The sequence below is a fragment of the Procambarus clarkii genome, chromosome 29 (genome assembly GCF_040958095.1).
Source record: "Procambarus clarkii isolate CNS0578487 chromosome 29, FALCON_Pclarkii_2.0, whole genome shotgun sequence".
NCBI classification, from domain to species: domain Eukaryota; kingdom Metazoa; phylum Arthropoda; class Malacostraca; order Decapoda; family Cambaridae; genus Procambarus; species Procambarus clarkii.
Genome location: NC_091178.1, coordinates 15,860,221 through 15,886,137, shown reverse-complemented (window position 1 = coordinate 15,886,137; position 25,917 = coordinate 15,860,221). Strand labels below are relative to the sequence as shown.

Here is a 25,917-nt window from a genome sequence, read left to right as displayed (position 1 = left end):
TGTGGACGTGTTGAAGTCCTCCCGTGTTACTGGCCGCATGTAGCCACGTGTCTCTCTGAGAAAACACAAAGGAAGAGACACGGCGAATGCCAGAAAATAATTAATGATTGTGAATATTATCATATTATTGTTAAAGGAAATGAACATTCATTAAAAGTCATGTTTGAAGATTAACTAATGATGATCTTCAGAGCAACGGTAGAGTGACGGTTTCCGCTTCATGCAGATCGGCGTTCAATCCCTGACCATCCAAGTGGTTGGGCACCATTCCTTCCCCCCGTCCCATTCCAAATCCTTATCCTTACCCCTTCCAAGTGCTATATAGTGGTAATTCCTTGGTAATTCCTAATATAGTTGGTAATTCTCCTGGTAGTTCCCTTCCCTTCATCTCTTCTGGACTCTTATCAAATAAATAGTACCAAATTCTACTTTCTATTTGTCTATCACGTTGATATTTGTACGATCGTCCACATAGTTACAAAAAGTACTGTGTTATCAGGAGGATGTGTCGCATAGGGAGGGGGACGTCCTGGTCCAGCTTGTGTACGAAGCGACCTGGTCGAGAAATAGCCTCCACTTTGCAGTATCACTTCGATGCTATTTTGGGCTCGCAATTCTTGGCCCGTTTTCTTTCCCCCCCGCGCCATTCAGGCAGCGGCGCGGAGGTGGCCGCCAGTCCTCCCTAGTTATTTTACCGCCGCTTTTGGGAGGGACTCTTGCATAATTCCCGCCGGCTGTACTCGGCAGAAAATGTGTTAATCACGAAGCAAATTATCCGTCGTTAATTATAAGATAATTGAGGAGAGAAAATTGCTAATAATTGACGCAAAGAGAAGGACAAGTGAATCTTTCTCACACGCTGACTGACTACTTCAATTTTAGCAACAAAGTCTCTCAGTACACGTATACACACACACACACATACACACACACACACACACACACACACACACACACACACACACACACACACACACACACACACACACACACACACACACACACACCCTCGCAAGGTGGAAACCCACAGAGGCGTACAGGACCAGCTAGTGCCTGCGTTCAAGCGCCGGGGTCCTCCCCAACAACCAGCTTTTGTGTTCTAAAGGAATTTTGTGTTACTAAGAGCATAGACTGAATACCGTAGACGCCGTGTTGAGAGCGTGAGAGAAATTTGCCGCTCGCAGGTGTTTACGCGACACTGACAGTGACAAGGGTGCGTCTCTCTGCCTCGGAAATATTTAATGGATTGAAAAGAAGACATTTTATCGAAGTAGTGTGAGAGAGGAGTGACATGTGTGGGCCGAGAGACATACCTGAGGATCATCTCTACTCTTGCTGCCCGCGCTCACCTGGTAAGCTACCTCGGACCCGCTTAAACATCTCACTAGTTAGTTATGCATTAGCAGAGTGAAGTAAATAGGTATTGATACATTCTAATTGCGCCACGCAGAGTGTGATTGATCAACGGCATAACCTTTAGTTCCTAATTAGTTTCGATTGTAATTAAGACAATGTAGTTTTAATACATGATAAATAGGATAATAAATTGAAATGGAAAACAGTAGGTGGTTACGAATGTGTGACTGTAACACGTGTTTACGTACACTTTCCGGCCAGCCCTCAGCGGAAACAATAACAGTGTTAGATTAAGAGAGTTGACATGTAAGGGAAAGTGTGTGTGTGTAGGTTATAGCGTCTATTTGTGGTGGGGACGAGCGCCACACTCCGCGCCACCATCAAACTATTCTTGAAACATTCAGGAGTAAATCGGCCCTTGTTACTTCTTTGTCCCGCCGCCTCCACACTCCACACAACGTATTCCAGCACTGTTACTGGCGTCGCTGGAGGCCGCCGCCCGTCCTGGAAGCCCTCCGCACCTCACTTGTAAATGACTTAATCCAGTTTGTCATAAACAAGTTGCAGATGATATTGTGACATTCGGAGCTTGCGCGTGAAAGTTTAAAATAATGTTTTATATCACTGCAATGTTAGCTGGCCCGAACGTGCAGTTCTCATAACTGTTTTATTGAATGTGCAATTATACTAAGTAGCCAGCGTGTGTGTGTTTGTGTGTATGTGTATTCACCTTGTTGTGTTTGCGGGGGTTGAGCTCTACTCTTTTGGCCCGCGTCTCAACTCGCAATCAACTGTTACTAACTACTAACTAATTAATTTTTTCCCCAAGTACACACACCAAAGAAATAGCCCGTAATAGATGTCTAACTCCCAGGTACCTATTTACTACTAGGTAACAGGGGCATCAAGGTGAAAGAAACTCTGCCCATCTGTTTCCAACGAACCCAGATCGAACCCGGACCCCTGGGATTACGAGACCCAAGCGCTGTCCACTCAGCCACGGCCCCCTACCCTATGTGTGTGTGTGTGTGTGTGTGTGTGTGTGTGTGTGTGTGTGTGTGTGTGTGTGTGTGTGTGTGTGTGTGTACGCTATGGTATACTATTACTGTACTATTGGCAGTCTTCACGATTCATAAATATAGATACCATGGAAGCATGCACTTGTCACATTGCCTGAACAGTCAATCCTTGTTCGAGCTCCCTCACAAACGCTTCAACCTATTCCGACTAGAGAATTTCGATGAAATACCATTGCCTCTCCTGGGCAAAGACCAGGCCTCGACCAGCAGGCCTGGTCGAGGACCGGGCCGCGGGAACGCTAAGCCCCGAAATCGTCGCAAGGTAACCGGCGCAATGTAACCTCCTAGTCTTATTTAATTGATGGCGTCTTTAATTCTAAGAATTATAAAGCTGAATCACGTTGTTCGGGGCATCAAATTGCTTTTTAATATTCCTATATTGTTGCCAGGTTCCTTGGTCTGTGTACTGGTGGGTGTAGGTGTGTTCCTTGGTCTGTGTACTGGTGGGTGTAGGTGTGTTCCTTGGGCTGTGTACTGGTGGGTGTAGGTGTGTTCCTTGGTCTGTGTACTGGTGGGTGTAGGTGTGTTCCTTGGTCTGTGTACTGGTGGGTGTAGGTGTGTTCCTTGGGCTGTGTACTGGTGGGTGTAGGTGTGTTCCTTGGGTTGTGTACTGGTGGGTGTAGGTGTGTTCCTTGGGCTGTGTACTGGTGGGTGTAGGTGTGTTCCTTGGGCTGTGTACTGGTGGGTGTAGGTGTGTTCCTTGGGCTGTGTACTGGTGGGTGTAGGTGTGTTCCTTGGGCTGTGTACTGGTGGGTGTAGGTGTGTTCCTTGGGCTGTGTACTGGTGGGTGTAGGTGTGTTCCTTGGTCTGTGTACTGGTGGGTGTAGGTGTGTTCCTTGGGCTGTGTACTGGTGGGTGTAGGTGTGTTCCTTGGGTTGTGTACTGGTGGGTGTAGGTGTGTTCCTTGGGCTGTGTACTGGTGGGTGTAGGTGTGTTCCTTGGGCTGTGTACTGGTGGGTGTAGGTGTGTTCCTTGGTCTGTGTACTGGTGGGTGTAGGTGTGTTCCTTGGGCTGTGTACTGGTGGGTGTAGGTGTGTTCCTTGGGTTGTGTACTGGTGGGTGTAGGTGTGTTCCTTGGGTTGTGTACTGGTGGGTGTAGGTGTGTTCCTTGGGCTGTGTACTGGTGGGTGTAGGTGTGTTCCTTGGGTTGTGTACTGGTGGGTGTAGGTGTGTTCCTTGGGCTGTGTACTGGTGGGTGTAGGTGTGTTCTTGAGCTGTGTACTGGTGGGTGTAGGTGTGTTCTTGGGCTGTGTACTGGTGGGTGTAGGTGTGTTCTTGAGCTGTGTACTGGTGGGTGTAGGTGTGTTCTTGGGCTGTGTACTGGTGGGTGTAGGTGTGTTCTTGAGCTGTGTACTGGTGGGTGTAGGTGTGTTCCTTGGTCTGTGTACTGGTGGGTGTAGGTGTGTTCCTTGGGCTGTGTACTGGTGGGTGTAGGTGTGTTCCTTGGGCTGTGTACTAGTGGGTGTAGGTGTGTTCCTTGGACTGTGTACTGGTGGGTGTAGGTGTGTTCCTTGGGCTGTGTACTGGTGGGTGTAGGTGTGTTCCTTGGGCTGTGTACTGGTGGGTGTAGGTGTGTTCCTTGGGCTGTGTACTGGTGGGTGTAGGTGTGTTCCTTGGTCTGTGTACTGGTGGGTGTAGGTGTGTTCCTTGGTCTGTGTACTGGTGGGTGTAGGTGTGTTCCTTGGGCTGTGTACTGGTGGGTGTAGGTGTGTTCTTGGGCTGTGTACTGGTGGGTGTAGGTGTGTTCCTTGGGCTGTGTACTGGTGGGTGTAGGTGTGTTCATTGTCTCCGACCACCTGCGTCTTGGGAAGCCAGTCCAAGAATTTTGTCTCAGCCGCGATCATCTCTTGTTCTGAACCTTTGCTAGTCCTCCCAGCGTGACGGTGGTACAACCTGAACAAAGGTTAAGGTTGACACAGGTGAGGTACAGGTCTGGTACAGGATTAATACAATAGTCTGAATTAAAAACGATGGCTTTAATCGATCATTTCTTAGATGTATTAAGAAAGGTCATAGACACCTCCTCAGTGCTTTGAAAATAGCTCCCTGTTTCCGAGGGAGCTATTTTCGTACATAATGTGCACGAATTCGTTCATTCGTGCACATTCTGTCATCTCCCCTTCCCCCTCCCGCAGCTGTTGCATGCGCCCTGTAGCGCAGTGGTCTCCTCAGAACCCTCCTCCAGTTCCCTGGGCAGGAGAGAAGTTGAAATTGAAATAAGTTTATTGAGGTAAAATACACACAAAGGGATGAGGCAGCTCAAGCTATTCTCACCCCATTCAGTACATCGTGTTAATACATACATAGACACACACATCACAAACAATAAACACATTACCGAACATTCTGAGAGATAAATATATACATTCCTCCTTTACACAAGTAAGGAGAGAAGTGTCAAGGGAATATTTCATTTCGGCTGAAAATTTTGTTTACCTAACATCAGTAAATAGGTACCCGGGTGTTAGACCATTGTTATGGGGGGGGGGGGGGAGGGTTGTATGGTGGGGGCTGGTCAGTAGTTGGCCTGGGGTCTCCCTGCCCCCTACCACCACCACCACCCTCTTGTATCTACAACCACCCTATTTCATATACTAGAACACCTACTACATCTACCCCCCATCCATATTACATCTACTCCAATACCATAGCATAAACTTTACCCTATTATATCTACTTCCTCATTACATTTATCCCAGCACTATGACAACACACCCCTATTCAATCTACCTCCCCCCTATTACATACGTGCCCCCCTTCTCCCCCCCCCCCTCCGTGTGATCTCTCCGAGGGGGGGCACAGACCCACGGTACACAAAAGGGTCCGGGACGGCTATTAATACCACACACAAGTCTACAACGTTACAAGAACCTGTATACCTTAATTGGGGTTCAATATAATACGTGTATATGCATGCATACTCTCATACATGAGTGGTGTGTACCCTGTGTACTCATACACTAGATTCTGGCGTCGTAGGGCCCGGGTTCGATCCCCGGCACCAACAAATAGGCAGCGTTTCTTTCACCCTGATGACCCTGTTCACCTGGCAGGAAATATGTACATGAGAGTTAGACAGCTGCTACGGGCTGCTTCCTGTGTGTGTGTGTGTGTGTGTGTGTGTGTGTGTGTGTGTGTGTTAGAGAGAAATATATGTAGTAGATATAATAGAGGAAAAATAAATAGGTTAGAAAGGCGGGGTCCAAGAGCTAATAACTCGATTCCGCAGATACAAATAGTATATATATATATATATATATATATATATATATATATATATATATATATATATATATATATATATATATATATATATATATATATATATATACTTTCAGAGAAACGTAAATATTCATAGCAACAAATTTAAACAAAGATATGTAATATGCACATGTACACATGCATAAATACATGCACACATACATGCACACAAAAAACATACACATATATTCATGAATTCATTACATGAAAGATACTTACAGACATGTATATTTCTGGCCTATCGCTCTTCAGTACTCTTGGTGACATGGTAACTGCCATGTGTCACTCATGACATGACACCTGTCACTTGTCATGACATGACACCTATCACTGATCACATGACACCTGTCACGTGTCACTCGTGTCATAACACCTGTGACGTGTCACTGATGACATGACACCTGTGACGTGTCACTCATGCCATAATACCTGTCATGTGTCACTCGTGTCATAACCCAGGTGATATGTCACTTGTGGCATGACACTGACAATTACACCTGTCAGAAGGCAATGTGCATACATACAACTATATTTACATATAGTTGTATGTAAAGCCCACATGTTCTTTGATGGGGTCTTGCTGGTTGTGCAGTGCCAGACGTCTTGAAAGAAATGTTGTTGTCTTGCCTGTATGCTAAGATCATTGGGCTGACAGTCCCCAAGTGGGAATGTGAAGACATAAACAACATTCGTCTCTTTCAAGACGTTCCGCCTGGGGACTGGAGAGTTCTTCATGAGTAAGTTGGCAGCCACTGTGTCGCACTGGCTGGTGGACGTTCTGTGCTGCCCATGTACGTCAGTTTTTTGGATTTTAACAAACCATAGCCTATTATAATGGTTTAATTTTTTTTTTTAATTTTGCCCCGAGGGGCGAGTTTATTGGGCAGCGCCACTCATCTTGTGAGTGGACATGCCGCCATATTGGTGTTTTCAGGCATTTGGGAGTCAGTAAATTTTCTCTTATAGACCTGAGTGTTTGGAACAATATAGTCTTGACAGCATAGATGGGGATGCCTAGGTCTAATTTAACTTCATCTTTGTTACACGCTAATTTGGCTGCAAGATCTGTGTCACATCATGATGGGTTATATTTATGTGAGATGGTGTCCCATACATAAGAGATTCTAAACCTAGTTTTAGAAATTAAACCTAGTTTTGGAGTTTTAGAAATTAGAGATTCTGATCAAGTCTTCTCTTGAAGATGTCCACGGTTGTTCCGGTAATATTTCTTAGGGGCAGAATTATTAGAATTGTTAGAAATATTAGAAATTTCTTAGAAAGTGCAGAAATGGGCAATATTACCCATAGTGGAGGTTCGAATCCTCCGCGTTGCTCCATTTGATTTTCTCACTGATACATCACGTTAATAATATGATTTGTGTGTGCGTAAGTCAGGTAAGTATTGTTAGGTAAGCTGTTCTGTACGCCCCTCCCTCCCCCTCACCCCCACCCATCCTCACCCCTTCCCCCCCCGTCTCGTCACAGTGAGCCTCTCTTCACCGTGGGGTGACGGTGAAGAGAACACACACATATATATATATATATATATATAATATATATATATATATATATATATATATATATATATATATATATATATATATGACATATATATATGCTTCCAGATATAGTTGTTGTTTGTTTTTGCTAACGGAATTCGAATGTATTTTGGGCGTCTCTGTTTGATCCTGTTCACGAGGGCGCTCTGCTTACTGGCGGCTTTTTGTATATGTAATATATGTAACAACTAATTAACTTCCGTATCTTGTTATTTTATGTATATTTTGAAATATTGTATCGTCGATTTAATTATCTGGTCATCTCTCTCTCTCTCTCTCTCTCTCTCTCTCTCTCTCTCTCTCTCTCTCTCTCTCTCTCTCTCTCTCTCTCTCTCTCTCTCTCTCTCTCTCTCTCTCTCTCGTGAGGTTCATCTCACTACGCAACACATCGTTCTCTGGAGGTATGAGTTATGTGCGACAACAAGTGGGTGTGTGGCAGACCCTGACATCTGAGTTGCCAGATTGGGCTACTTGTAGCCCAAACTGGGCTACTGGTAGCCCAATTGAAATGCCAGCTGTGTATGTTGCTACTTACTACTCTTTTCGGCTACTGTTAGGATAAGCTGGCCTGTGTACTCTGAAAAGGGATTCAATCAGCTAAAAAAAATATATTTATGCTAGTTCTATGGTAAAATTCGTGACTTTTAGTTCCCCAGCTCGCGACTTCCAGCAACTCAAATCTGGCATCCGTCATCAGTCCTCAGTGAGTGAATGAAGCCGCTCAGGACCTGTGTGCCAACACTCTCACAGTGCACAGGCAAGGTTAAACTTAGGTCTAGGCGCTGCTGCTCTTTTCTGGACGCTATCACACCTATTGTGGTCATTGTTTTCACTATTGTTCGTGTGTGTTCTCACCTAGTGGTGCTTGCGAGGGTTGAGCTTCGGCTCTTTGGTCGCGCATCTTAACTGATTGCCAAGTTGCATTCTCAAATACGACATCGCAGGTTGACGTATGCCCCAACGTCAAAATGTGATGTACTATAAATCATGTCGGCCCGCTAAATTGAGGGGCTGTTATGTTGTGTATGCGTGGTCGGGCAGGCCAGCCACCTGGTGGGCGGGGTCCTGAGCCCTGGCTCTATTATTTCTGCATTATAAACTGTGTATGGAGCACCACCTCTCCTCTAAGGGCATTCCATTTGTTAACACTGACACTGAAAACATTATTTATAATGTCTCTGTGGCTCATTTGGGCAGTAAGCCTCTGTGCCGCCTTGTACGAGTCCCACCTCTGCTAAATACTCTGTCTTTATCTACCTTATTAATTTCCCCTGAGAATTTTGTATGTTGTAATCATGTCTCTCTTAACTCTTTTGTTTTCCAGCAACGTGAGGCTCTATTTATGTAGCCTTTCCTCGTAGCTCATGCTTCTTAGCTCTTGGAATTCATCTTATGTTTGACTAGATTTAGAGTCCAGTAAGGGAAGGGAAAGCGCTTAGCCTCTTAACAGTGGTCAGAAGTCGTCTGTACCCCACTGTGTAGGACAGTGATGTATGGGGCAAGGTTATAGACATCTCATAGTGCTGGGTGAATGCTTGAGTCAAACCTCTCAGGAGTTCAAACTTGATTGGTGCTTCAGGTGTTCCGTGTACGGATGTGACTGGTAATTTTTTTTTGTCACTCGGCAATTCGTCCGCAAACATGAGAGTTTGCATATACCTGCTTAAAATTACCTATATTCATTTACAAGAATTGGCCTAGTTATTTTTATCAGCAGTACCTGCAGTCTGTCCAGGTTTTCGTGCAGTTTTCTACCGTGTTCATCCTCTTCATAAGTTTTCGTCTTCTGAAAACTTAGATAAGAAGTCTGTGCCATCTGGAAGTCAGGAATAGGATGGTCTGCGTGCTGACACCTGTTGGGTCACACTGGTAATGGGATTTTACAGTAATGGGAGAGTCTGATGAGTGTCCCATCACTGTGTCTCCTTGTGTTCCTTAGGCACTTGTTCATCCATTAGAACACCTTCCTTGCCACCCCGGCCAGTGCCACCCCGGCCAGTGCCACCCCGGCCAGTGCCACCCCGGCCAGTGCCACCCCGGCCAGTGCCACCCCGGCCAGTGCCACCACCGCGCGGACACGGTTCACGGGGATGCGGGGTTAAAAGTCTTGTGCCAATCCAATAACGATATATTCTCTCAGAATAGAACAAATGTATGGAGAATACATACATTAAAAGCCATTCATTTACATCTTGAAAAACATAGATTATTCAAGAATTCACAATACACTTTCGTGTAGCAAGCAATGAGGATGTTGACCAGACCACACACTAGAAGGTGAAGGGACGACGACGTTTCGGTCCGTCCTGGACCATTCTCAAGTCGATTGTGAAGAGGAGGTAGAGACAGCAATGAGGAGCCGCAACTTCACTGGGTAAGACACACACCACAACATCTTACAATAATAAACCCCACATTGTTTGAGTTAGGAAAACACTATTTGTCAAATAATGATACTGTTCTTAAAAGATTCCCACATTTTGCACCCGCAAGATAACGCAAGCTTTTAAGGTTGATAGATGTTAATCTTCTTGTTTGAGGAGCTGTTCACTTGAGACAGTTAAGCAAGTTCCAGCTGTGTCTGGGTACAAGTGACAGGATGAACAACCCAGCGGGTTTTCTTCCTATTGGGGAGTGTTGTACATGCTGCCATGGCGGTGTGTCCACTCACAAGATGAGTGGCGCTGCCCAATAAACTCGCCCCTCGGGGCAAAATTTAAATTTTAATCTTACATTCCCCACAGAGAGAACTGTAGGTGTCCAGTTGTGTGCTGTACCCTGTGGCACCCTGTGGCACCCTGTGCTCACCTCCCGCGCCAAGATCCCAGTGATTATCACCTGAGTGTCGGGTCCTTTAGACACACGCGAGGCCCCCCACACACACATAACTACTGACACTTACACGCTTGTTGACGAAACGCATCACAAATTACAACATTCTAGAAGACAAAAAAAAATTGCATTTAAACCTGGCATGGTGAGTAAGTGGATGAGTGAGCTAAGGTGGTGTTATATATGCAGGGCGCTGAGTGCTCGGCTTACCTACTCCTGCTGCTGCTGCACCTCTGGCCAGACACCGTGACTGGTACCAACACTTATTTTAGTTCGACCTTCATAGTTTAAAATATACAGGCGATGAGTCACAATAACGTGGCTAAAGTAAGTTGACCAGACCACACACTAGAAGGTGAAGGGACGACGACGTTTCGGTCCGTCCTGGACCATTCTCACAATCGACTTGAGAATGGTCCAGGACGGACCGAAACGTCGTCGTTCCTTCACCTTCTTGTGTGTGGTCTGGTCAGTTTAAAATAAAAACGAGTGTTGGATCATCGCGACGTCGTACAGGTATCTGGCAATACTCGTACCTTTGTTTACATGTATGACAGAACCTGACGCAAGGAGGTGGCGGGAATAACCTAAAGGTGGGGTCAAGGGGAACACAGGGATGAAGGGACGAAAGAAAGGAAGGACTAATTATAAGTTGGTAAGGAGGAAGGGAAGTAAAACAAGAGAGAAAAACGGGAGAATGTTGACGGGAAGGAGGAAGGTGAGAGGAGGATGAGGAGGGCGGGCGGGGAGTCCCGGAGCTGCCAGGCAGGGGTGGAGGGGGAGCCATATTTATACACCCCCGCCGAGGCCCAGTCACCACAAGCCTTCGATACAATAGACAACGCAATAACCAGACTTGCTGAAGGTGTGGGCCGTAGGCCTCGCGGCACTGCGTGAGGCTTATTATTAATTAACATCCTTATTGACAAAATTAATTACAATTTTGCCTAATTTGAGGATTTCAATTAAGTCTTATTAAAGTGAGGATAATGCTGGTATTCACTGTCACGCAGGACAGAGGGTCATACACAAGACAATAAGTCTAAAGTGTAGGCGGAAGCACATATATATCATGGTTACAATCAATGTTTTAATGTATGAATATGTGAAAACAACTTTCTATTGTGCACTGCCACACAAGGGCAGGGATGGGTTCATAAGTGATGCAGCTTAGAAGTAATATAAATAAAATTATTCTTCACTCTTTAAAATGGACAAGCAAATTTTGGATAAATTGTTAGGATGTCGTCCAGAACACCTGAGTCAATAAAATAGTTACACAGTTGGTGGTACAAGAGGCCAGGAGGTCTAAAGTCCTTTACGGTTTCACATTCAACAATATAGTGTTCTAGTGAATGCAATAATGGTTTATCACAGAGTTTACAATCTGAGTATTCTGGTAGTGGCTCAGCCTCACTAACCTGCCAGATGTGCCTATAGCCAAGGCGAATTCGCGCCATATCTACATCACATTGCCTGGTCCGGTTACTGTGCTGACCATACAAATACCTATTATTACAAAAACATGCGTGAGGGTGCCCCGTGACGGTGTCCCGGGTGACAATGGTGGTGACCGTGCCGTGAGGAGGCTGGTGACCGTGCCGTGGCAAGACAGGTCTTCCGAGGCCGGCGAGGGGACAGGAAGCACTGGTGGAAACAGTTCAGTTACTGGTGTCACGGCCCACAACACGTGCTCGCTCTCCTTAAACTCCACCAAGACATCTGGGGAAAGGTTTATGCAGTCTAACAGAGAATGGGAAGAGAAAGAGAATGTAGCCAAGAAGAGAAGAGAAACGAGGGGGAGGTAGATAATAAAAGAGACAAGCAAGGAAACAATACCAAATGCGTATGCAAGTAATTGGGAGAGGAGGCGAGGCGCAGCAGAGAGAAGGGGTCATCTCCACAATTAGCCAAGATAATATAGAGGTTCTTGGAGCAGCCAAGTTAGCTTGGCCGCTCTGCTGCTTCCTCACACACCTGTGGACGGCCTCCCCACACAGCCCCCCCCTCCACCCCCCTCAGTCCCTGCAACTGGCTGCTGTTCTGCTTGCTGCTGCAACACTGGCTGCGGTGTGGCGGCAGTCATCGTGTACTCACATATTTCTGCTTGCAGGGCGAGCGTCAGCTCCTGGACCCCACCATTCAGTCGCTCTATCCACTTGTTTACTACTCTTCCACTGAAGATGGACATCCTTACATCCGCATAGCTCATCTGAGTAGATAGTTTTACCCGTGTCATCACGCCCTGCACCCTGTTTATCTCTCGCCCTGCACCCCTGTTCACGTCCTCTAGTCCTGCCCCTGTTCATGTCATCTCGCTCTGCCTCTGTTCATGAGGCTGAACACAAGGTACCATCTGGGAGGTGAAATCTTGAAAGAGTCAAATAGAGAGAAATATCTGGGGGTTTGATATCACACCGAACCTGTTCCCAGAAACCCACACCAAAAGGATATCATCAGCGGCATATGCTAGATTGGCCAACATAAGAACTGCCTTTAGAATCTTGTATAAGGAATCGTTCCGGACCTTGTATACCACTTAGACCAATCTTGGAGTATGCAGCTCCAGCCTGGAGCCCATCCCTATTTAAACACAAGACAAAGTTAGAGAAGATTCAGAGGTATGCCACCAGGTTAGTCCCAGAACTGAGAGGTATGAGCTACGAGGAAAGACTAAGGGAGCTAAACCTCACGTCCCTGGAAGACAGAAGAGTAAGGAGAGACATGATCACCACCTACAAAATTCTCAGGGGAATTGACAGGGTGGACAAAGACAAACTCTTCAGCACGGGTGGAACACGAACAAGGGAACACAGGTGGAAACTTAGTACCCAGATGAGCTACAGAGACGTTAGAAAGAATAGTTTACGACAAATAGAACGTTTGTCCTCTGAGAAATTAATAGAATCAGTCCGGTGTTGACAAAGGCCCAGATCGGCCGAAACGTTCATCTCTCTTTCCCATTTCTCTGTGGATTTTACGCATATATATATATATATATATATATATATATATATATATATATATATATATATATATATATATATATATTTATTTATTTATTTATATATAATATTATTAATTAACTGTATATCTATCTACGTTTGGAGTCAAATATGGGTATAGGAAACGAAGAAATATAACACTCTAAATGCTTAAAGAACTGAGCCGTGTTCAGAAGTACAAGTATCTGCGCATGTATGTTAGATACACATGCCAGAGTAAAAATGGTGAAATAAATCATATCAGCACCTTATGTAAAGCCTGACAGCATCCTCTAAAGGCGCAGGGCAGGGTGTGGTGTCCTAATAATGGAATATTCTGAGCTTGGAACTGTGGACAGGAAAATTGTACTTCTACTTAGTAATTATATATCATCAACACAAGCTGAACTGCAGGCCATTCTGCCTGGTTTGGAGGAAGTACGTCAAGACGAAAAATATGTTTTTGTATTTGTTGATAGCCGAGGAGCACTTGACTCCTTAAACAGTCGAAATCCAATATTCATGTCCATAGTTGAGGATTGTAAGAAAATGATAAATGAGATACAGCTGAAAGGTCACAATGTGAAATTCCTGTGGATTCCATCTCATGTTGGAATAGTGTTCAACGAGGTGGCGGATGACATGGCCAAACGCGCCACATCAAAACTACAAGTTGACATTGAATGTGTTTTAACAATGAGACAAATAAGAAGCAAAATTAGAAATATTCAAGCACAGGCAGAAGTGGCGAGGAGAGGTATAATGTATGAGGGAAGCCAAACCATGCAACACTACGTGTGTGTGAGTCAAAACACCCATTTCACTTATGGTAACAGGAGAAATGCTTGGAGTGACTCTGCACATGCGGCTCAGGCTTGGGTACAAATATTACTGGGAACATGGTACAGGTGTTAATGATAATGACACCAAGTGTAAACTATGTGATATATTAAGGTCTCACACCCTTGCCCATTATGTTCTTGATTGTCCGTTGATTAATTTATATAGAAACACTGAGATAAGGACTCTTCCTGAACAAATAGCCTGGATGTGTCACAACGGAAAGGTTGATGATATTCTGGAGAGAAATAAGAATTTTGCACCAAGACTGTAACTTTGTTGAATTATCTGAATATTGCAAATTGTCTGTGTACCAAACCATATAAGTATTTGTGTGTACATCTTGTAACATATTGTATATGTAAAGAAAAAATGTATATGTGTATCACTTAGAATGTTCGGTATATACTTATTGTTTGTGATGTGTCTATTTATATATAAACACGTTGTGCTGAACAGGGTGAGAATAGCTGGAGCTGCCTCATCCCTTTGTGTGTGTAATTATACCTCAAAAATCTTATTTCAATTTGAATTTGGTGCGTTTTTCTTCAACAGTTACAAATTATATTTTCTATTTGTTTTATAATCTACGTATCTGTCTTTCTCACCGAATTATATAATAGTTGAAGAATGAATTGTATTGTAATAGTCGTGTCGACTGCACGCTTGAGTCATCCAGATCTTGCCCCGAGTTCCACTACAACTTGGAGCTTAACTAGGAAAGAGAGGAACAGGCTTTATAGGCAGCCTTGAGATTAATAGGTGGGAAGGTCTTGTGGTAGGTGGGAAGGCTTTGTGGTAGGTGGGAAGGTCTTGTGGTAGGTGGGAAGGCTTTGTGGTAGGTGGGAAGGTCTTGTGGTAGGTGGGAAGGTCTTGTGGTAGGTGGGAAGGTCTTGTGGTAGGTGGGAAGGTCTTGTGGTAGGTGGGAAGGTCTTGTGGTAGGTGGGAAGGCTTTGTGGTAGGTGGGAAGTCTTAGTGGTAGGTGGGAAGTCTTAGTGGTAGGTGGGAAGGTCTTGTGGTAGGTGGGAAGGCTTTGTGGTAGGTGGGAAGTCTTAGTGGTAGGTGGGAAGTCTTAGTGGTAGGTGGGAAGATCTGGAAGCAGATGGAGAGAGGAGAAATGAAGAAGTTAGTGTGAGGAGATAAAGATAAAATGAGTGTCACCTTCAGTATTGTTGTGGAGGAGTCGAGCTTGGCCGCCATGTTGCGGGAGCGGAGTGTTCACTAAGATGGACTGGCGGCCATAATATTGGGGAGGAGAAGGTAAGAGACGGACGAGTGAGGAGTAAAAAAAAAAAAAAGAGAAACTGGTGGATAAAAAAAGCATGAGGAAGAAGGGAAAAACGAAGAGAGGAGGAGAAGGTGTAGACGAAGAGAGGAGGAGTACAAAGGAGGAGGGTAGAAACTTGAAGGAAGTGGCAAGAGAAGAGGAAGGTAGGAAGTAGCATATATGAAGAGGAGGGGGGTGAAGGAGGGGAAGGGGGAGGACGAAGAAAATTATTAGCAACCCCCAACCCCCTCCCACCCCACCCCCCTCCCCCCCTTACTCTGAGCCCTTGGGGGAAGCACAATTTTTTTCAAGTTTGTCTTGACTTCAGTTTTATAACCAGGTAAATAATTTTCGCCAAATTTACCTCCTAGATTTAAGACCTTTCGTTCCTCTGGATACACCCCCCCCCCCCTCAACCCTACCCCTAACCTTCCCCCTCTTCCTTACGTACAGACGCACTTCTTCGCTGCTTTTCATGGTGTCTTCAAGATGCAGTATTCTCGGTCACAGATCTTCAAAGACAGCGAAACTAGATCACTGCAGCAACGGGTGCGGGGATTAAAACTGTCAGTGATGTCTGCGTTCTTTGGTTCTGAAATTCACGGGTTTTCAGGAAGACCACAACGCCCGACAAGTCACACTTCAACTACTTCAACTAGCGCTTCAACTACGAATGAAGCCCAAAGCCCATCACTGCACACTATACCGCAATAGAATGCATCACGCCGCAAAACACCATAATGCCATGAGTTGCATACCATATTGCAGCTCAGTGTCATATCACAGTGCACTATAACCCACCATATTACAACACACTACAGTATAACGCAGCACAAGACAATATGACGCAGTACAAGACAACATAACACGGCACAACAGGAGATTACAACCCAACACAGCACAACACGACGACAGCCCTTTATTTATTTCACTTGTGGAGGCGTCCACAACCCCCATGGCGTCGCCATTGTGTGGCGCCGCCTGGTGCTTCGAGCTGCGCCCTCTACACTTCTCCTCTAGAGTATCTGAACACGAACACTTAAAGAAAATTCTTGTATAGATTCTGATAACTGGTAAAGTGCCGTAAGGAAGGTTTTCTGCATCTTCCGGTAGTGTGTTTAGTAGTTGTGGTCATTGCTCCACTGCCCCCCCCCTTTCCTGTTTGTCACTGTTGGCCAAGTTAATGACAGGAGACTGTATGTGCTTTGTTCCCATATAACAGGAGACTGTATGTGCTTTGTTCCCATATAACAGGAGACTGTATGTGCTTTGTTCCCATATAACAGGAGACTGTATGTGCTTTGTTCCCATATAACAGGAGACTGTATGTGCTTTGTTCCCATATAACAGAACAATGACCATCAATTTGCGTGTTTGTGATGGCAAGACAACAGTGCTCGATATGTTATCACATCAACATTTCTTTCACTTTTCAGCACATAAGAGGAAATTATATGCAATAAATATATCACAATTCTTGCTTCTTTTTCCTTGACAGGTTGCATCGTTGGCATCTTTGCGGTGACCTCGACGTGAGCGTGGTAGTTATCCCAGGCCATGGAGGTGGTGACACTAGCCGGCGCACGACCACCGCACGAGGACCTACCCATGGACCTCACCACCACCAGCCGTCGACACCTCATGCTTCACCACGCTGAGTGGCCCCGTCTCCGCCACGACCCAAGACGCCCGGTGGAGTGTGTCCTGAAGCCACTCGCCAAGCTGCCTTCAGAGGCAATGGCGCGCTCCGCTCCCGCGGCCGTCAGCCGCTACATCCCCATCCCCAAGAAGAGACACTGCCGGGCGCGTGGCTCTCCCCCGTACACGACCCACTCCCCACCGCCCAAATGCCAATCCCCGTGGATCGGCAGGTATTCCCCGCCGTCTTCTACGGTCTTGGACGTCTCAAATCGGCTTTCACCGGACGTAGCTCGTAAAAGAGCGAGACTTGAGTCCCCCAAACCTTCTGATTCACTCTGCGAGTCAAGTCTGCGGCCACCATCTGCTGAAGACAAGAACGGCACTGCCCCCATCAGCAGCAATAGTAGCGGGAACGACAATAACGACAAGCGTCGAGTGATGGGGGTGGGGCGGGCCAGGGGTGATAGTGATATAGTGGAGGTTGGAGAAGGCTTAAGTCAGTCAGTGATGAGGCCGCGGCAGAGGCAGTGCTCGCCCCACGCCGGGAGCTCCGTGCTCACAAGCCCTTTTGGAATAAGCACAGATGATAGTGATGGCGTACCAGGGAGCCAGCTCCTGACGGCTCTCCTTCGCCTACAAACATCGACAGTTTCCCAAGGCCTGCTGAACCCAGCCGCCCTGAAGGATACAGAGGCGCTGCTGGCGGCCGTGCATCAGTCCCAGATCCTTTACTACACCTACTGCTCCCAACTCATCCAAAACTTGCGGGCCAAGCAGCTGGAACAGCAGCACCGCCTGCAAGAACAGCAGCACCACCTGCAGGAACAGCAGCACCATCTACAGGAACAGCAGCACCATCTACAGGAACAACAACACAACCTGCAGGAACACACTCGACTGGACTGCGAGTCAGAGGACGAGAAGCAGGTTCGTTTGGAGGATAAGTGTTACGACTACGAGGACGACATCAACCTCAACGAGCAAGATCGGCTCTCAGAAATCAATTCCATCCTGCGAGCGAGACTCAACAGTCAGGTGAGCACATATATATGTTAATTGTTGTGTAGAGATGTGACGTGTTAGACGTCCCCAGTGATGTATGCTGGGTGTGGCAGTCGTTGGTGCGTGTGTGGCAGTCGTTGTTGTCGGCGCCTGTGCGTGTGTGGTACCGTAGATGTGTGAACATGTGTGGTGAGGTTCGCGTCTGAACATGTGTGGTGTGGATAAGACTGGTTACACATTTAGATAGAATTAAGTATGTAAACAAACATCAACATGGTTTTATGGAAGAGAAATCATGCCTGACGAACCAACTGGAATTCTGTGATATGATAACGAAAATAAGGCAAGACTGAGATGTTTGAGCAGATTGCGTATTTCAGGACTGGCAAAAAGCTTTTGATACAGTATCTAACAGATTACTATACAAACTCAAAAAGACAGAAGGAAGTAGGCGGAAAAGCAGGTTGTAGAAGTAAATTCTATTAAAAACTTTAAAAATATATATGATATGGAAATAGGTCAGGAGTCCAACGACAGCAGCTGCATTAGATGCAAATTCCACAGCGACTACAATGATTAGAAAAGCAGTTGAATAATGGGACTCACTAGTGAACATTCTGCATCTTCATCCGCCACCAAGATAATGTTATTAAAACGAGACTAAAACCAGTGCGCCAAAACAGAAGCGAAAAAGAAACGGGGAAAATGGAGAAAACCCCACCTCCATTTAACATTTTGACCCGTATATCACAGTAACAAGGTTATCGCGAATAACCGAACTCAATTACGGGCTCACCATAGCCCGTGCTACAGGGACATTTCGTTCCCAGTAGCTAAATTTAAAACAACCACCACAAACGGTCAGGCGTCATTGCATTAGACAACCGGCTACTAGAAAAGTGGGGTCCAAGAGCTAGTGCTCGATCCTGCAGACACAAATAGATGAGTACACACACACACACACACACACACACACACACACACACACACACACACACACACACACACACACACACACACACACGTCTTTAATATGCTGCCCCGGCATGGAATGGTCCGAAGTTAAGCACCAAGGTTGGCTGTAGTTCTGATGGACCTGAGCTACGAGGCCCATCTTAAGACGCCTGGACCTCAGCACTCCCGAGCGGAGAGATTAAGAATGAGTGATAAACAGAAACTAGAGAAGGAGAGTTTTTTTTTTACGAATATCGGTTTGAAAGGTGAGGCTAAGGAGCTGACACTCAACACTACACACACCCACATAGTCGAGTACACAAACAAAAGCGGGTCTTAGTAATTGGAGCTTGACCTTGTCATCCCATCCAGGTGAGTACAGCTACATGCTCTTCTCTCTCTCTCCCTCAGTAGTGATATTCGAAGTAAATTAGTCGCAGGCAAGTTATGTGTGTAGTAAAAGGTTACTGGTCTCCATCCCCCAATAAAAAGCGTAAATTACCCTTGGAGTGGCGGCCCGTCTCACGCCCTTGTAAGCCCCGGGGGCCCGCTCTCTTACCCGACCCCGCCTTCTTCAGTCCTCTAGAGTTTCACAACTTTTTGTGTCTCTTTCTTCCCTTTTCCAACCATGTTCTCACCTGTGGACCCCTACAACTATGTTCTCACCTGTGGACCCCTACAACCATGTTCTCACCTCTGGACTCCTAAAAACACGTTCTCATGTGGACCCCTACAAACACGTTCTCATCTGTGGACCCCTACAACCATGTCCTCACCTCTGGACCCCTTACATCAACAACAGATGAAGGTAGCAAAATTAACAGCAACCATTACTGCGACAAATACATACACCCACATGTCAACAAATTCTGTTAAAACTCAAAGTTATTATCTGTTAAAACGGCATGTAAATAATAACAGGAGGCACTCATTTCGACACACAAATGATTTTTATTTTGTTAGAGTGCAATGCAATTCATAGTCCTGCAGACCACCGGTTGGGAACCACTACTCCATAAGCCTGGAGATCCACCACTGGATCTCCAGTGTGGGGTAGACACTCCACTCTAGGCAGCAGGAGCAGCTGTACTTGTTATACCTCCCTCTCCCTCTGCAGCTTAATGTCTCAACGTTGTCTTCTACCGCATGTGAAGGTCAGTTGTCATGGCCGACCTGACGTATCTGCCATTTGGCCACCTGGTAAATATTTACCTAGCAACTGCCCCCGTAGCGTTTCTCGTCACGCAATACTCGAATCCCAGACGTCGCGCAAACATCTCCAATTATTCTTAAATTTCCATCGAATTCTTTTTAGTACACTCTCTTCTCGGATGTGTTTTATGAAACGCTTAAAATACATTTTTTTTCATACATAGTTGAAAAGTCAATACCACTACCTCTATCACTACTACGATCGCTACAACAACCACTTCTACCACTTCTACCACCTCTACCACAAACCTTACCACCACCCCTACCAACACCACCCACACCACAGGTACAACCACAATTGCAGCCACCTATTACCACTACTACCAAGTCATGTGAGAATAATAGGGAATGATATGCAGGCGATGAGTCACAATAACGTGGCTAAAGTATGTTGACCAGACCACACACTAGAAGGTGAAGGGACGACGACGTTTCGGTCCGTCCTGGACCATTCTCAAGTCGATTGTGAGCGAAACATATTGCAGACAAAGCTGCAAAACTTGCAACTAAGATAAGAAATGTAGATATTTACATACCAGAGTCGTTGTTGTTGTTGTTGTTGTTGATTTAGGGTCGACGACGATCAAGGGATCGGATGCGCCCCGGCTTCCTGATACCGGGAAATAGCAAAGAGGGGATGAAGGTCCCTATAGTCTCCTCAGTCCACAGCTCACCCACCACGTACTACCAAAATGAAATTTAGTTCAACATAGCCATCACAACAACCACCATCACTCCCACTAGTACTACCACCACCATCAATGCTACTACTACTACCACCACCATAACCCCCATCACTGCCATTACCACACCAACAACCACCATCACTGCCATTGCTCTTTCAGTCAGGGGAACACAATAAGCTCGCATGCCATCCCGTGTTACTCTGTCACATCGCCTGGTAACCCCCAATCCGCTAGTCACATAATAATTAGCCTTGTGGCCTAATTAAGATAATGTGACAATGAAAACAAAAATGGTGCATGCCCCTTTTTGTTTTAAATTGATATAATAGAAGGTATAAACCTGTAATTAACAAATTTCACAGGAAGCTCCACGGTAGAGTCTGACAAGATGATGAGCGATACGATGCCCCAGGCGAGCCTAGGGAAGTCTTTGTGATGGTCGGGGCTGAATTTCACCTAAACGCACCTTTCAACTTAAGGAATTGTATGATGCTGATTACGTCTTGCGTAGCACACTTTCTAGGATGCTTAATTAAATGTTGAATGAAGATCTTTCGCAGAACAGATATTTAAAATTTCTCAATGTGTTTAGAAATTGAAATTTTCGATAAGAAGAGTGGGTAGCCTCTTGTGGGTGGCGGAGGCTTGCTCTGTGGGTGGAGTCGAACTGCTTCTGTAGGTGTTCAGAACCTGCCTGGTTGGCGGTGGCTAATGACGAAGATCAAAAAGGGGGAACTTATGTCAGGTTAGCTGCATGTTTCTGTACTTCCACAATACCATCGATACAGTGTCGCGTGAGTTATCAACAAAACAGCAAACCAGGAAAGGTATTCTTTATGGTATCAGGGAACGTATTCCTCATGACGCAGGTTGGCGGAGTGCTTATCGTACAAGCCTGCCTTCCAAAGCTCTCAAATTTAATTTAATCTTTTTGGAGCAGTGCTGCTTTGAATTTGGTTTAAAATTATTTTCGGAGCATAACTCTGTCCCGCCGACTTGTCGTAAAAATATAATTAACCACGAACATCTAGACAGATGAGTGAGAGACCTTCCTGTCACATTGGGCTATAGTAATGAATACAGACCTATGAATAGGCTGACTGGTAACACGTCCAGTCCCTGCAATTGTTGTGGATCTATTACATTATAACTAGATATAAACGTACATGACAATCAGACGACAGAGATAGAGTTGCAATAATTTCCATATGGATTTATTCCTGAAAAAGATCTTCAGTCACACTAATCTCCTCTAGTGATGACTAGCGGTATTGCACCTGCCGGCATTGAATAATTTATATTTGTTTTCACGCCATCTACACGTTTCATTATGTATTTCCGGGAAGAATACGGGAGACACATGAGTCATTATCTTCTGCCTAAATAACGCCTCTATTTAAATATTACAGTGGCCAAAAGCCAATAAACCTAACTTCAATTATTATCACTTTTATTTATATATATATATATATATATATATATGTATATATATATATATATATATATATATATATATATATATATATATATATATATATATATATATACATATATATATATATATATATATATATATATATATATATATATATATATATATACATATATATATATATATATATATATATATATATATATATATATATATATATATATATATATATATATATATATATATATAATGCATATGTCTTTACCTGCTTTACCTGGAAGGTGTCTTACGTTTGTTCTACCGACAGGAGACGCCGCAACCCACGCCGGACACTCACTCCCCTTCAGCTGGTTCCCCCTGTGGAACATTACCTTCCAGTACAACGGGTGGCGAGGACCTGGACTTGTCCCCGACGGAGTCGTGCGGGGGAACCCGTAAGCGCGCACCCCGGGCCCTAACGGGCAAGCATGTGCGGCCGGGCACAGGGGCGTCGGCAAGCACTCTCCTCACCCTGCGTCAAAAGTTGCAGGATCGCCAAAAATACCGGGAGGTCTACGGGGTAGACCCACCACAACCCACCAAGACCATCAAGACCCGACCTCGGAAGCGGTGAGAGGCTCCTCGCCGACTATGTCGCATACAGAGAAACAGATTTACGTGTAATTCAAGAAAAAAGGGAATACAAGTAGGAAAGATTTACTCACATGATGAGATTTGTCCTGTAGTGGTTGCCTTATATACACTGTAAGCCAGATAAATAACACGGACCTAGTTTATAATAACAGCTATTTGTTCGTTATCATAAAGTCAAATGTATTGTGTACATCGTAGGGAAAGGCGCCGAATTCTTGCGAGTGTGGACCTCTCAGGAAATTAGGTCTCCCGCTTTCCTGAAGATCTAAAAAACCGAGGTGTTGCAAATCTTGGCCAGGATGCCGCCTCGTCCTACCTGGAGGTGCTGGTGTTTAGAGAAAATATGATGAATTAGCAACATTAACGTGTGATTGGCCGTCCCCTCCAGGCATGAGCATGACTGGAGGCTGTGCTACGCCCACCACACCTGTGTTGCGCCTGCGTGCTCCATCCCGCCTCCTCAATTTACCTGTCTTTCTGGATTCCCCCTCAAGGTGATGTCAGACCGTCCAGGAGCTGGTGAGAGTTTTTTGACGCTATTTACCTGCGTCGCTTTTGGAGGTTTTGCAGGGCGAGGGTCGATTAGAGTAAACCAATATTGGTGTTGAAAGTTGGCTTTGAACATTTTTCGTTACGGGAATAATTTACAGTTAAATTGTCTTGATTTTGTATCTTCCCTGTTATTAGCTCCAGTTTAAAGAACACCTCTTCACACTTATGTTTGGAATTATTGTAATGGGATGGTGTACTATTCCCTTTCCTTTGAAATGAATCAACGTATTTAGTGTAATTAATTTTCTTCCGACAACAAAGACTGAAAATTAACGTTTTCTACAATATCTACGAAAATTTTATTCGATAAATTTCTTGTTTCCCTGATCACTGAGCCTCGGGGCTGCCCTCCCCCGAGGGTCAGTGATCCTGGACACTGGGGCCCCAGGCGGCGTCAGCCTCCAGTGTCAGCCACTCTACAGTTACCAAGAATAGGCGGGGATGTTAATAATCAGATTAAAGGAATGTTGCACAGTGACTTTCTATCATCATGATCACACACAGAGATCACACTAACGTGATGCATCAAATGAACAAATCCACAAGAGCCGTGACGAGGATTCGAACCTGCGTCCGGGAGCACAGCATAAGGCAGTGTCTGGGATGCTCCCGGACGCAGGTTCGAATCCTCGTCACGGCCCTTGTGGATTTGTTTATCATCATGATGTTGCACAGGAACATGTTAAAGATTATATACACACACAGTGGTAGATGAATAATAAGTTTGACAGGATGTCTAAACACTACTCACAGTGATGTGGAAAGCGTAACTCATAATACAAAATGTGCTTTAAGGTGAAACTTGTGTTTCAAATAATTTAGTGTTGCATGTTGTCCATTTGACTGTTGTCTCCTGGAAGTGTGTTGGTCCTGTGTGTGAGGACGGTGAACACGGTGAACAGTTCCCTGCGTGTGTTCTTCCGTCTGACAAGCTACCGTCCACAAGAGTAAATTCTAAAGGCTTTCTGCGAAGCCATCAAATCTAGTCTAGACTTACGTAATTATTACTGCCGAGTATTAGAAACTAATTTTCACCGTGAATGTTACATGTAAATGAAAAGAATGAAGAGATTTCCTTATGTTACAGGGCTAAACTTTCCTGGTAGCTGTTCTAGGTTGTTGGAATAGCCATATGTATATATATATATATATATATATATATATATATATATATATATATATATATATATATATATATGCGAACAAGCCTGAATGGTCCCCAGGACAATATGCAACTGAAAACTCACACCCCAGAAGTGACTCGAACCCATACTCCCAGAAGCAACGCAACTGGTATGTACAAGACGCCTTAATCCACTTGACCATCACGACCGGACATAATGAGGTGATAGCCGAGGCTATTTGAACCACCCCACCGCCGGCACTCGGATAGTAATCTTGGGCATAGCATTTTACCAAATCACCCCATTCTTTGGGGCACACGTGAGGAACACAAATGCGAACAAGCCTGAATGATCCCCAGGACAATATGCAACTAAATATGCAATAGTTGCATATTGTCCTGGGGACCATTCAGGCTTGTTCGCATTTGTGTTCCTCACGTGTGCCCCAAAGAATGAGGTGATTTGGTAAAATGCTATGCCCAAGATTACTATCCGAGTGCCGGCGGTGGGGTGGTTCAAATAGCCTCGGCTATCACCTCATTATGTCCGGTCGTGATGGTCAAGTGGATTAAGGCGTCTTGTACATACCAGTTGCGTTGCTTCTGGGAGTATGGGTTCGAGTCACTTCTGGGGTGTGAGTTTTCAGTTATATATATATATATATATATATATATATATATATATATATATATATATATATATATATATATATATATATATATATATATATATATATATATATGACTTCTGTCGGTAATATTTGAGCAGTATAGAAAACACATATTACTTTTCTTTTTGGTCTAATTAATTAATGTCAACAAAGGAGGAATCAAGCATTTGACAAATGTAACATTTCTGGTAAATTTGGTGTCGTGAAAATTGTTTTTGTTGAGGCGCATTCTCTGTTCCAGCGCCTCGTGTTGAGTTGATGATTACATTCCAGTTACACATCATTCCTGCCAGTGTTGGCGACCATAGAATGTTCAAGTGCATCAGGTGAGGCACAGACCTGCTTTACTCTCTGTCTCAGCTGTGTCTCAGGTGAGGCACAGACCTGCTTCACTCTCTGTCTCATGTGAGACACAGACCTGCTTCACCTTCTGTTTCAGCTGTGCCTTAGCTGTCTCAACTGTTCCTCAGCTGTGTCACACTCGTTTATATCCAGCAAATTTCCCACTGTAATTTGGGCATGTTAAGTTCATAAAATTAACCTGATTTATATTTAATTAATTTTACTTTGCCATGCAAATTAATTTATTTTTGTATATTTTTGTTTTATTTTAAATTATATAAATAACTTTCAACCGGTTTTCAGTAAATATGGGTTACTGAACTCATATGGGTAAATATGGGTTATATATCACTTACTGCTGATTTAAATGCAATACTGGTACTGTCCTTGGCGCGTATGTTAATTTATTTTCACGGGAATACACAATTAGAGAGCGCTCGAAACTTATTATTAATAATACATAATTATCTCTAGATCAGTTCGTATATTCC

The 25,917-nt window shown here is 44.7% G+C and overlaps 1 protein-coding gene and 1 long non-coding RNA gene across 2 annotated transcripts; one reads left to right on the top strand and one right to left on the bottom strand.

Moving 5' to 3' along the window:
• On the top strand, window positions 1-24,419 carry LOC123765099 (uncharacterized). Its single transcript, XM_045753548.2, has 3 exons — window positions 1-1,352; window positions 16,677-17,854; window positions 22,413-24,419. Exons 2-3 carry the CDS (start codon window positions 16,736-16,738, stop codon window positions 22,716-22,718), a joined length of 1,425 nt encoding a protein of 474 aa, XP_045609504.2. The 5' UTR covers window positions 1-1,352; window positions 16,677-16,735; the 3' UTR covers window positions 22,719-24,419.
• On the bottom strand, window positions 4,397-10,502 carry LOC138369735 (uncharacterized). Its single transcript, XR_011229906.1, has 2 exons — window positions 10,298-10,502; window positions 4,397-4,624 (listed from the first exon to the last, which is right to left on the bottom strand). It is a non-coding gene; the product is annotated as an uncharacterized lncRNA (long non-coding RNA).
• Window positions 24,420-25,917: the final 1,498 nt, after the last annotated feature.

Bases quoted from the DNA above. Each gene is read 5' to 3' on its own strand.
- LOC123765099 (XM_045753548.2), top strand. From the start codon at position 16,736: ATGGAGGTGGTGACACTAGCCGGCGCACGACCACCGCACGAGGACCTA. The intron at 17,855-22,412 runs GTGAGCACATAT...TTCTACCGACAG, and splicing joins GAGCGAGACTCAACAGTCAG to GAGACGCCGCAACCCACGCC.